The 12840-nt window shown below is 40.9% G+C and overlaps 1 protein-coding gene across 1 annotated transcript; it reads left to right on the forward strand.

The window, feature by feature from the left end:
• Positions 1 to 1628: 1628 nt before the first annotated feature.
• ZNF19 (zinc finger protein 19) lies at positions 1629 to 6534 on the forward strand. The gene is given in 4 exon segments (XM_008069574.2): positions 1629 to 1752; positions 2277 to 2390; positions 5053 to 5110; positions 5112 to 6534. Coding segments are annotated over 4 exon segments (1335 nt in total). The 3' UTR covers positions 6151 to 6534.
• The last annotated feature ends 6306 nt before the right edge of the window (positions 6535 to 12840 follow it).

Consider the following 12840-nt stretch of genomic DNA (forward strand, 5'->3'; position numbering starts at 1 on the left):
TTTTCTGGGATTTTGTTTGCAGAGCTTCCTTGATAGTTTCTCTGTGCATAGTTATGCAACTTCCCGTCACCTTGTACTTATCACCTGATACAGCTCAGTTTTCCAAGCTTGTATTTTATCTTCTAAGCCAGGATTCTTGATCTTTAATGTGTATCAGAGGGCTCATTAAAGTACAAATTGCTCTGAGGATAGGGCTCAAGAATTTTCTTTTCTAACAATTTCCCAGTTGATGCTAATGCTACTGGTGGTGGTCTGGGGACCATACTCTGAAAACCACTGTTCTAAATAGTGATGATTCATTGAAGAGGTTCATTCAGGAGTTGATGAGGTCAAGTTGTCAGCTGACCAGAAGATGGATTAAGTGCAGGACAAGCCTGGAATTGGAGCTGTTTAAGTGTCCCCAGCTGTTGAACTAGTGTTCTGATTGTACCATGGTGAAGAAGAGTCAGTATCCAGAAAGATTTAGGTAATAAAATTGACAAGATTTGATTACTGTGAGCAATGAGTGGTAATCAGAGCAAGATAGTCTAGGAAGAATCTCAAGTTTCTAGCATGAGACTGGGTTGAACTTGGCGTTGTTGACAGAGAGGAAAAAAATTGTCACTCACTGTGCTAATTAGTTTACATGATTTGTAAGGGAGTCATTTGGGTAAAGATGAGTTTGGTGTTGTATGGTGAGTTAGATTGTGTTGGGTCATCCAAAAAGTCTGAGGCAGTGGGGACAAGGGGGGCATGGAGGTGTGCAGGATCAGGTGAGATATTGGAATGTGGGAGGATATTCACTGAGCATTCAGGTAACCGAGTTAGATACCAAAGGAGTGAATGGAGACTCTAAACCAGATGCTAGAACTTTCAGGGAAGGTAGAGTTAGGGCCATCATGGAGGGGAAAGACTGGCTTTTGAAAAAGTAGGAGGCTTGGTTGACAGAAGCTATTACAGATCATTTTGGAGGTATAAAGATAAGCCACTAATAGAGCTACTTGCCAGCATCAATTCAATTCCAGAAGCATCTCCTAAGAAGGCCCACCAGGGGATAGACTGGACCACCGCAGACAACTCTGAGCTCCCTCTGCTAAATGTTCTTGGGCACAGGCAGCACAGAATCAGATTCAAGAATCAGATGGAGGTTGGATGAGACAGGCTTCTAGGGCAAACCATGACTCTGTTCATGTTATGTGGGCATGAGGTTTGGGGTAGAATGAGCACATGTGGGGAACAGATGGATTGGCTGGGCACTTGGAGCAGCCAAACGGGAACATGTGAGTCCTGAGGTGCCACTTGAAGCTAGGAACAACTATGAAAGACTGAAAGTATCTACAGAGTCAAAGAGATTCTGTTCTAAGTGGTTAATTGGTGGGAGAATTTGTTCAGGACTTTAAAAAATGTTATGTTTTATGACAGTACATTTTGTGTCCTAAAGGAAGCTCTTCTGGTAGTGAGAGAAGTTCCAGATTTTTGGTTGTAGAAGTAATCATGTAATAGTCTAATATCCAGTTCTTCCACCTTTCTCATTATCCATCCCTCATAGGACCCTTCCCTCAGGCCCTATTACTGTCCCCTCTACCCCATATTCTGGCCTGGAGCCAGAGGATTGGCTCTAGGGCAGCAGGAACCTGTTGTTTTAGGAGATGGTGACTTTCAAGGATGTGGCTGTGTACTTCTCCCAGACAGAATGGGCTGGTCTTTCTCATCCTCAGAGAGCCCTATACAGAACTGTGATGTTGGAGAATTATGAGAACTTGACTACTGTGGGTAAGGCTGTTTTCTTCCTGGGACTCAGAGCTGTACTTTCCTTTTATCTTATTTTCTTTTACAGGTTGGGATTGTGGTGTGGAGAAGGAGGGGTTATCTGGTATCCTCCACTGAAGGCTTCCAGGGCTGAGACTTAATGACCAACTTTAGAGATTTGCTGGCTAGGGAGAAGTCTTGGGTAAGTTTGGTCCTGATGCAGGGAATTACTGTTCCCTGGTAAGAGTATGTCCCATCCTCTGAGGGGTTCTGTGCAGAAAAGAATAAATAGAATCTGTTATCTGGGCAAGGATATGACCCCTTCCCTGTGTTTGCACAGGCCTTGCAGGATCTCACCAACTTACCTACATTTTGGGGTTCATTTGTTTTTTAAGGAGGAAATCACAAATGCTCAGTTTCCTCTTGATAAAAATCTCTGGCTTTTACCAGTCATGAGTCCTCCTTTGTGGGTCTTGTTCTTACTGAGACTCCTGGAATTTTCTTTCTTTTGACAGGACTGAGAGCTGCCATTTTCTTTCCCTTTTCAGGATACTTAATTCCCAAACCTGCACTGATCTCACTTCTGGATGGAGGAGATTTGCCTTGGGTCCTGGAGTCACAGGATGATATCCCTGCAGAGAGGACCAAAATAATCTGTAAAGGTAGGTGAGGCGGGTTTAGAACAAACAACTGTAGAGTTTTACAGTCACTGTATTTTAAAATGAGTCATACTGGGCAAGATTTAAAGAAAATAGATGATTTTACCTAATAGGTAAAATGTGAAACCTTTCTCATCAGTCTTAACTGTTACCAACATGTGACCACTCAATACATCTCATTACTATTCTTGAATTCATTGCTCCTTGCTGAGTTTCAACATCCTCCTTCCCTGGATGGGATAAATTTATTCAAGATCAGTTTTTGAGCACTTGTCATGTGCCAAGTTTGGTTTAAGACGTTCTAGAGATACAGATTATGGAGATAGATGTAAAAAGCTAAAAAAGAGAATGTACTAAGTGCTGTTGGGAATGAGAGGGAGAGTGTAGAGATAAAATTGACCAGATCTTACCAAAGGTTTGTCATAAATGGAGAGAGTTGAGTAAGGTAACACTGCGAAGTCATGACGTGGGAGGAACTTTTTGAATTCATATGAATTCAGAGTTGAGTACAGGGTGTGAGGTTCCTTTAGAATAGGTAAGTGGGTGACTGGAGCAGGCCAATAAGAAAGCAGGTATAGAGTCAGAGATAAATGTCAGGTCTGTAAGGGAACTCTACCAGTTGGGTTGAAATGACCACCAGAGAGAAAAAAGGAGGACTGAATCTTAATTACCAAGGGATGTTTAATTTCAGTGAGAGAGAGTAGAGAAAGTAGACAATCAAGTAGTCAGAGGAGGGGCACCCAGAGTGAACAGTGAAATTGAGGCAGAAGCAAGAGTTTCAGTGTAGGTGATTTTCAGAGAGCAAGTAAATGGAAGATAACAAAGTTGGGGTGACACTTTAGCCTCTTATTTTGATAAGGTTAGGAATGAAAAGAAAAAAGAGTAAACAGTAGCAAATGTTTTTCAATTTTGTTTTATTGTGACCCTCAGTAGGCATTATGTTTTTCCGGTAAACCCTGTAAACTCATATATCCTCTGAAGCCAAACTATCTGCTAACAGAATTTACCTTTATAATTGCAGCATGTGTGAATATTTTCTGTTCTATTTTTATGTAGAATAACATATTTCATTTAAAACATTGTAGTGGCACTCTGTCAGTGTTATGACTGATGGTTAGGCAGTTTGGAAAATACTGAAAGAAAAAAATTTGGATGCGATGGAGGTGATTGCTAAGATCAAACGGATTTGAGGATCTAAAGGAGGAGGTTGAAGACAAAGAAAAGAGAAGATATAACTACTAGAGCATGATGTCCAAGGAAGTGGAAGAATATGGCATCAGGGGTGATTGGGAAGTGTGAGACTTGAGAGGGTAGTTTGAGATAGGAGGACATGGAAATGGAGAGGATAGAAGCCCAAGGCAATGCGTCTGGGAAACCTTGGTTTCTTTTATCAGGAAGGAGAAGACAGTGACTGGAGAACTAGGGAGATGGAGGTTCAACTGAGGTGTAGGGAAAGATGGCAGCTTAGGAGAACTGCTGTAGGAATCCTGATCAAGATGAGTAGTGAAATGATATGGCAGAGAAAATAGGGTTTTGGGTCATCTATTCCTTAGTCCCAATTTTATGACATTTGAACAGCCTTGCAACCAGAGAGAGGAGGAGGTGTGAGAACAGAGCACCACCTTCTCAGTTGTCTTGATCACTCTTTCAGATTATTGGTTATCATGTTTGCTGCAGTTTCAGATGTCTCCTCTCTCAATACTGTCCTTCTGAGCTTCCTTAATCATTTAACTCACACTCATAGGATGAACTTAATTAACCAGATGAGTCCTAGACAACCCAACTTAATGTTAAAACAAAGTTAGCCCAATGTTTTGTATAAAATAGATTGACTTTAATGTAGTTAAAATGTCATCCAATCTTTAGGAACAAAATTCCATTTTATGGACTGCTGTTTGTCTCTTTTTTGCTATCATGAGAAAGAATACTGTCAGACTTGGTGTGTCTAAGTAAACTGTTCATTCTTTTCCACATAGGCAACCTAGGGCAGCTTCTCTGTATGTTTGAGGTTCAGACTTTGAGAATTCTGATGACAAGACACAGCAATTACCAACAGTTTTAGGGCATTTTCTCATCACCTGTAGTCCATCTGTGGACCTGCAGTGAAGAACCTCCTGACTAGGTAACCATGTAGTGTATTGAGGGTGATGTCCTCTGAGCACTTCTGTGATTTCTTTCTCTGTCTTGCCACATCCTACTGCCCTTAATGCTCAGTGTCTTCAGTGTTTTAGGACATCACAGGATATGAATTTTTTTAAAGAACAATAACTCATCCTTTGTCTTTGCTTCCTGACTCTGTTCAGCTTTACTTTCTGATTCTGAGTCTTGCTAGAATATCAATACTTGTTCTTAAAGTCTGTACTTTCTTTGGCATTTTGTTGGCCTATAAATATCATATGTTCAAAAGAGACTAGATAAAATCAGGGATGACCAGAAGTCATTCAAATATTATCAGAGTGGAAAAACTTATGAAGCAATCTGATATGTGATATGTACCTCATACCCTATTCCGCCTTGACTGTTCTCTGCCTGTGTGAGATTTGACACTTTCATTTTAACAACCTTCCCAGCAGGCTGAGGTGCAGATTGGAATGAAGTTTTTAAAGCCTTATAGTTTCTAGTATAGTACTCAGGTGGCATTTGTGTTTTCTGTTTCTTATGTCAGATGCTGAGACCAGTATTGACAATGAGTCCACATCAATACAAAGAATTTCAGAAAAAAGACATGATGTCATATGAGCTGCAAAAGAGTATCCCTCAGAGAACAGACTTCCCAGAAACATGTGAAGTGGAGAAGCACCAGGGAATCCCCACAGTGAAAAATATTCAAAGAAAGTTTCCAAGAATCCACTGTGCAAGGAAACCTTTCAGATGTGAAGACTGTGGGAAATGCTTCAGCTATTATTCTTACTATGTTAGACACCAGAGAATTCACACTGGGGAGAAACCCTTTGAGTGTATTGAGTGTGGAAAAGCCTTTAATGGCAATTCTTCATTAATTCGGCACCAGAGGATCCACACTGGAGAGAAACCCTATCAGTGTGAGGAGTGTGGGAGAGCCTTTAATGATAATGCAAATCTGATCAGACATCAGAGGATCCACAGTGGGGACAGACCCTATCACTGCAGAGAGTGTGGAAATAGTTTCACCAGTAGTTCTGAGTTTGTTATACATCAGAGAATTCACACTGGGGAGAAAGCCTATGAGTGTAATGAGTGTGGAAAGGCATTTGTTGGTAATTCACCACTAATTCAGCATCAGAAAATCCATACTGGAGAGAAACCCTATGAGTGTAATGAATGTGGCAAAAGCTTTGGAAGGACTTCCCATCTTAGCCAACATCAGCGTATTCACACAGGGGAAAAGCCTTATTCTTGTAAAGTATGTGGACAAGCCTTCAATTTTCATACAAAATTAACTTGGCACCAGAGAATTCACAGCGAAGAGAAACCCTTTGATTGTATAGATTGTGGAAAAGTCTTCAGTGCTCAGGAACAATTAAAAAGGCATCTAAGAATGCATATTCAGGAGTCTTCCTGTATATGTGATGAGTGTGAAAAAGTCTTCACCAGTAAAATAAATCTTCTTCAGCATCAAAGAATCCACACTGGAGAGAAACCCTACAAGTATAGCAAGCATGAGAAAACCTTTAGGACTTCTTCCCAGCTAAATCATCTTGAGAATATTCACTCTGGAGAGAAGCCTATGCTGGACATTTGTCATTTTGGCCTCCCAGAATTTTTTACCCCCTTTTCCTGGTAATTGTACACTTAGTTTCCTTTTGGATTTCATCTTCTACTCAGGAGTGGACACAGGCCGGACTCAGCCGCAGATTCTTCCTTCGAGCCACAGTTACTGGTTCAGATGTCAGTGGTGGTCCAAGATGACCCAGTCAGAGTCCCAGAATTGCAAGAGCTAATAGGGAGAAATACTCTTTTTTTCTCTCTCTCTCTCTCTCTCTCTCTCATTGGTTTTAAAGCTGAGTGGAGATCCTAGCTTCTTGTGGGGTCTGAGAATAAAGTCAGCACAGCAAAAGAGATAGTTGAGAATTGGAGAGCAACCAAATCATGAAGATAATGTTTGAGTATCTACATTAAACCATGTCTGGAGCTAGAAATACATGTGGGTTTTTAAATTCCAGTAGCTAATAAATCCCATTTTTGCTTTTTTGCTTAAGCATATTTGACTTCGATTTTCTTCCCTTGAAACAGAATTTTGACTCATACAGAGCATTAGTAGTGTCCTAATTATTTGAAAAGTTCTTCAGGGATAATATACCTGATGATGGAGAAATGTTTTTTGTGTGTAATATGTGGGAATATCTCAAAACAGTACTCAAACCCCATGATTTTTCTTTTAATATGTGGGGTACAATTCAGTGTTAGGTATACAAATATTCATTAGGCTGGTACCCTTGTTGATGAAAAACCCCATGATTGTAATGAGAACTGGAAACCCATTGTAACACTGGAGAGCTCAGGACACCACCAATGGATAGAATTTCTAACATCTTAAGCTCTATAACAAATATTTTGTTGCTATAAAACTATGCCTACATCTATGAATCCATTCTCAAGAAAAGTCTAACTATGAATCTGAAAGTCTTCACTCTTAATGCTTTCATATTCTATTCACTCAGTTTTTGTTGGGAATATATGCTATTCTAGGCACTAAATTGGCAAATGCCATGGTATTATAACTTGACATTTGCCAATCAGTACCTATAATAGCATGCCTGTTGTGCACTTTGATCTGGTTAGTGGGCCAAGGACTTGGTATGGTTCTCCATCAATATAGGGAGGGATATATTGATAGGAAAGCAAGGAGTTGGCCTTTTCCTTTGGGTGACAAATGTAATCTGGATCCTCTTTTTTCTCATGTGCCCTTCTACTAGCCAGTGTTGGAATCACCCTACCCAGTTCCAGACTCTACCTACTTCTTGAGTCTAGCACCTGGGTGGCTTTGCCACCCCTTCCTTACTTGCCAGCTGTTGAATGGGCAGTCTCATCATGGGCTTGGACTGACCAATGAGTAATAGACTGGGTGAATTACTTGAGTAAACATTTTTAAATGGAAGTACAGCATACACATACAAATGCATGAGTCATGGTTGTACAACTTGAATTTTTATTTTTAAAAAAGGGTGAAACATAGCTTTTTAATTGCCAAGATCAAGAAACAGAACATACCAGCACCTTATAATATGTCTCCCTGCACTGTATTCCAGTCATTCTCTCTTGCCATAACCTCTATTCTGGCTTCTGTCACCATGGGTTATTTTGCCAATTTTTGTACTTTTACATCCATGGAATCATCAACTAGGTTTATTCTCACTGCTGTATAGTATTCCGGTATATGAATATACCACAATGTATTGCTTACTGTTGAACATTGGGGTTATTTCTAGGGGGATCATTTTGAAGGCAGAAAGCCTAAAAGTCTCCCAGAAAAGAAATGGGTTAATGCAGGAACTGTTCATTTCACATGTTGCATCAGCTACAGCTGCCCTTTAGTAAGTAATAGCAGTGATTTTTAAAATGTTTTTGGCACTTAACATATGCCATGGGCCAGGTGTGGTGGCTTGTGCTTGTAATTCCAGCACTTTGGGAGACTGTGGCAGGAGGATTGCTTGAGCCAGGACTTGAAGACCAGCCATCTCTACAAAAATACATATAAGAACATCAAACACTTTACATATCACTACACATATTTGCTCAGTACAACTTTATGAAGAAGGTACCATAATTAGTTCTATGTTGTAGTTGAGGAAACAGGCTGCCCAAGGGCACAGTAAGTAGTGGAGTAGGGATTTAAGCATAGGCAGCCTGGTTTCAGTGCTCTTGTTCTGCGTATTTCACAGTATCGCCCTATAGAGGTTGCATGTAAAGCCTGACCAATGTGTCTTGGTAGAGATGAGGAGTTGGAGGAAGCTGATATGTTCCTTAGGGGTGGAGGAGAATATCAAGGTCAAGTCATCACAGAGGCTGTGTTCAGCCTCACAATGGGAGGTGGATGGGAAATTGTAAGGGAAAGCAAGTGAAGATAGAATAATAAGATATGACTAGTACAGTGTCTCAACATAGCTGTTGTGAGGGAGGTAGCATGCCTCTGGGGGCAGAGGATCTGATCTTTAGGTCTTCCGCTCTTAATGGCTGTGTAGCATGGGGAAGCTAAACATCTATACTTCTCAACACTGACTGAAAGTGGATGTCTTCGTATTATGTACCTGAACCAGAGAACTGGCACCCCTGAGTGCCGGAGGCCAGCTCCAGGGGGTTCACGGGGACCCGAGAAGGAGGTGTGATGAGGCGAGGGAAGGGAGGAGTCATGACCAGAGTTTTTTCAGGCACTCTGGCAATCAAACATACCAGGTTGCGTTTATTTATAGTAAATTATAAATTAATCATTTTTTGTGGTTATACAATCACAAAATGATTTCATTATTTTGTCACAGACACTGCATGTTCTCATGTCTTACAAGATTTATTATAAAGTTAATGATTAATACAACTTGCCCATAGACCCAAAACCAGTTTTTGTGGTTATCACTACCACCACCTGCTGGACTATTAACCTTATAAACTTAACATCCTATTTCATGAAAATATATAATTTTCTATAAGGAAAATAAAAGGTAAAAAAGGACAATCAGCTATTAAAGCAATAATATGTGGATTTACACAAAGCTTACTTCATCTATTCTAAATATTCCTAACTTATTTTTATAATTGAACAATAGCAAAAAAATCATTATTACTAATTATATCAAGCTTAGCTAGTTATATCTATTCTCACAATCTTCTGTTGTGTAATAGCTACATTTAATTTTCTTATACCATTAATTTACTTTGTAGCAGATTTTTATTTTCTATGCTTTTAGAATTAAACACCATGGGGGGCTACTACGTTTAATTCTTACCGAGAGAGACAGAGAGTTCCATTTAACACATCTGCCATCTACCCAAGCCCGTCTAACCATGTCTTCATCATAAACTCCGGTGTAAGGTAAAGGAGGATCAAGCCACGATAAATCTTGCATGTGGCTTCTACCCCTAGGGGCCCACCAAGCTCTATTATTAATATTATATCCTACATGTTGTCCTGCTCTAATAGTAGATAAGGGCTTAGGGGCTTTATTTTTTGGAGTTCCGGTCCTATGACTAATCTGATGTTTAACTATACCTATGTTATCTGTAACAGTTTTTACCTCAGTTTCTGTTAATTCCTTATGCCACAGTTTGTTTGTTTTTTTCCGAGTTGGAGTCTCACTAGTCTCTAAGTGTTTCATTTGCCATACAGTTCAAGGTACATTTTGTTGCAGTGGGTGTTACAGTGATTGGTTCTATTGACGGTTGGGTCGTCATGACCTTTCCTGTTCTTATTTGCGTTTTCTGAGGCATAGCTGATGTTGAAGCATTGAATGCTTTGTTACTGGCATTGTAGACACTGTACCCTCCAATTCTGGTTACATTATTCTTTTCAGAGGGAAGTTGAAACATTATTCCAGTAAGGCACAAGCATAACAATATAGTGGGAACAACTGGGCGACCATGAGTCACAGGGCAGCTATGCAGAACTTTCCTCAAGACTTTCCGTGGGGCCTTGCCACACACACGATCCCCTCTGGGGCTTTGTCTTCCGGGGGCGTGTCTTCATTTGGTCCCCATGCTGAGCCCCGGATGTCATGGCCTCCGCCACCTGAGGTCTTCCATCTTTGTGGTGTGGGGATTGCTGAATGAGGCTTGTTTCCATTTCTCTGGACTTGGCTACTGCGTAGTTACCTCCTGTGGTCTCTGACCTTAGTGCCTCTGTCAGGAAGCCTCTCCAACTAACTGTTTTTGAATGAGTTATGATTCATGTATTAGTTTTCTGTGACATCTGTAACAGATTACCACAAACTTGGTGGCTTAAAGCAACAGCAGTCTTTCCTCTCACATTTCTGGAAGCTAGAAGTCTGAAATCAGCTTCCTTGGGAAGAAATCAATATGTCGGCAAGGCACATTGCCACACCCTCTCAGGATTCTCTGGAGCAGAATCTGATCCTATTCTCTTCAAGCTGCTGGTGGCTTCCATCGTTCCTTAGCTTGTAGCTGCATCACTCCAGCCTCTGCTGTCTTCACATTGCCTTCTCTGTGTGTCTAATCTCCCTGGCCTCTTCCTTATAAGGACATCTGTGATGGCATCTAGGACCCATACAGATAATCCAGGATAATGTCCTTATCACAAGACCTTTAATATAGTAATACCTGCAAAAAATTTGCCATCTAAAGTAACATTTACAGGTTCTGGGGATCAGTACCTGGTATATTTGGATCACTATTATTCAGCCTACCACTGTTAGTTAGGTTTGTCTGTATATAACAAACCCCCAAAATGATAGAATTCACTACAAGATAGGAATTTATTTTTTTCATAATAGAAATCTGGAGATATCCCAGAGCAGGTAAGGCAACTGTGCAATGTTAGCAGGGACCCAATCTCCCTCGTCACTCACCCATCCTCAGTGGGCCCCTTATTCTCGTGGTTCAAGGTGGCTGCTAGAGCTCCAACCATCAAATGCTTGTTCCAGGCAGTAGGATGGAGGAAAGGTAAGAAAAGCATGCCACTTTGCTAGTAAGAAGACTTTCTGTAAGTACCACAGAACATTTCCAGTTAAATGCTTTTGTCTAGAACTTATTCACATGACTATACCAGGCTGCTAAGTTCATTAGGAAATATCTTTTAGTTGAGTGGGAGTGTGCTACATCAAATAAGTTTGAGATTTTGTTCATGAGTAGGGGGAAGAAAAATGTTTGGGTGGGCAACTAGTGGCCTATACCACAGTCTATGGATGTAATCTAATTCTACATGTCTAAAAGTTTTGGAAAAGGGAAAAACATTGGTGCACACCTGGTTGTGCTTATGAATTTATATTTGCATAACAACTTGGAGACAGGCACTAGGCTAATCCCTGTTTTATTGGGTGAGAACAGTGAAATCCAGCTGATTGGTGGAATAGTAGAGCAGATGCCCCTGGTACCCCTCTCACATACACTTTTGGTTTTGGCCATAGCTGTGGTGGACAGTTCTGCGTAAACCCAGAGCTCCCCTGACACTACTCATACACTCCTCATGCCTTTCGACATTCTGCCTCAGGCACTTCTTCAGAGCTCACTGCACTAGCAAGCACAGCCTGAGAATGCATGGGGTCAAGTTAACCCCAGAAAAACCCAAAATCATGGAGGACAGGAGCCTGAAGTTTCCAGTTTCCCACCTTTCAGGTGGGCACCTGTGGGAGGAATTCTTTCCACTTCTCTGCAAAGTTCTAGTGCTCATAGCCTCAGCATTAATAACACTTTACATTGGCTTTTCCTCCTTTTTGTCTTCATGGGCTCCTTCGGCCCCGCTTCCTGGGATCATCTAAATAAATATGCATCCAAATTCTTGTTTCAAGCCCTGCATTCTCTTTAGTTTGGGAACCCAAACTAAAGAGAGGGAGAAAGAGCCTTCAGGCAGTGGGAAAGTATCCTATATTCCAATAGTGGATATTAGCAGCCCACTCAATTGGGGCCCTTTAGATGTTAGCGGATAGTATGAGCACTTTCAGGATGCAACCTTATTCTGCTTTTAGTGGTGGCTGCACATTTTCTGATTTCTAGTTCAAAGAAAGTTCCTCTGAGAGTAACAGCGCTGTGGGACATGATGTTTTTCTGTGAGGCACTGAAGTGCATATTTTAAATAGACTAAGTGCTTTATATAACCATAGCTCTGTGTGTCCAGGAGCTAAAATATAGTAAATATAACAGTAATCTGCCTGTAAGGAGAAGCTGATGGTGCATGTCCCTCTCAGATGATGAGCTAATGTGAGTATTTGGATTGATAAAAAAATCCTTAGAAGTGTGCCACACACACTAAAGGATGTTATTAATTTATTCAGTAAGTATTTTAGTGATTTCTGTGCACTAAACAACATGCTAGGTGACAGGAACATGTTCCTGATGAGCAAAATGGGGCTTCTTTCCACATCCTGCTGTGTTGTCCTGATCTGAGCCACCAACACTTATTTCCTGGACTGCCATAATTTCTCCACTCATGGTCTCCCCACTTCTGCTGTTGTAGTTGTCTAATCTATCTGCCAATCACCAGTTAGAGTGTGCTTTTAAAAACAAGAAACATAACATACTTTTGCTTAAAACACTTCAGTGGATTCCCATAGCACTTGGAATAAAATTAAAACTCTTCCACGTGGCCTGCAAAGCTCTACATGACCTCATGGTTATCACTTCCTCTCTCTACCCTTGATGTGTCAAGTTTTTGTTCACTGTAGGGCCTGCCATATGTTATTCCTCTTGCCTGGAATGCTGTCCACTTGACTGTATGCCCAGATATCTCTCTCTCTCCCTCTCTCTCACTTTTTAATTTTTTTTGAGTTGGAGTCTCACTCTGTTGCCCAGGCTGGAGTGCAGTGGCATG

The sequence above is a fragment of the Carlito syrichta genome, unplaced genomic scaffold (genome assembly GCF_000164805.1).
Source record: "Carlito syrichta isolate Samal-C Ts95f unplaced genomic scaffold, Tarsius_syrichta-2.0.1 Scaffold312120, whole genome shotgun sequence".
NCBI lineage: Eukaryota > Metazoa > Chordata > Mammalia > Primates > Tarsiidae > Carlito > Carlito syrichta.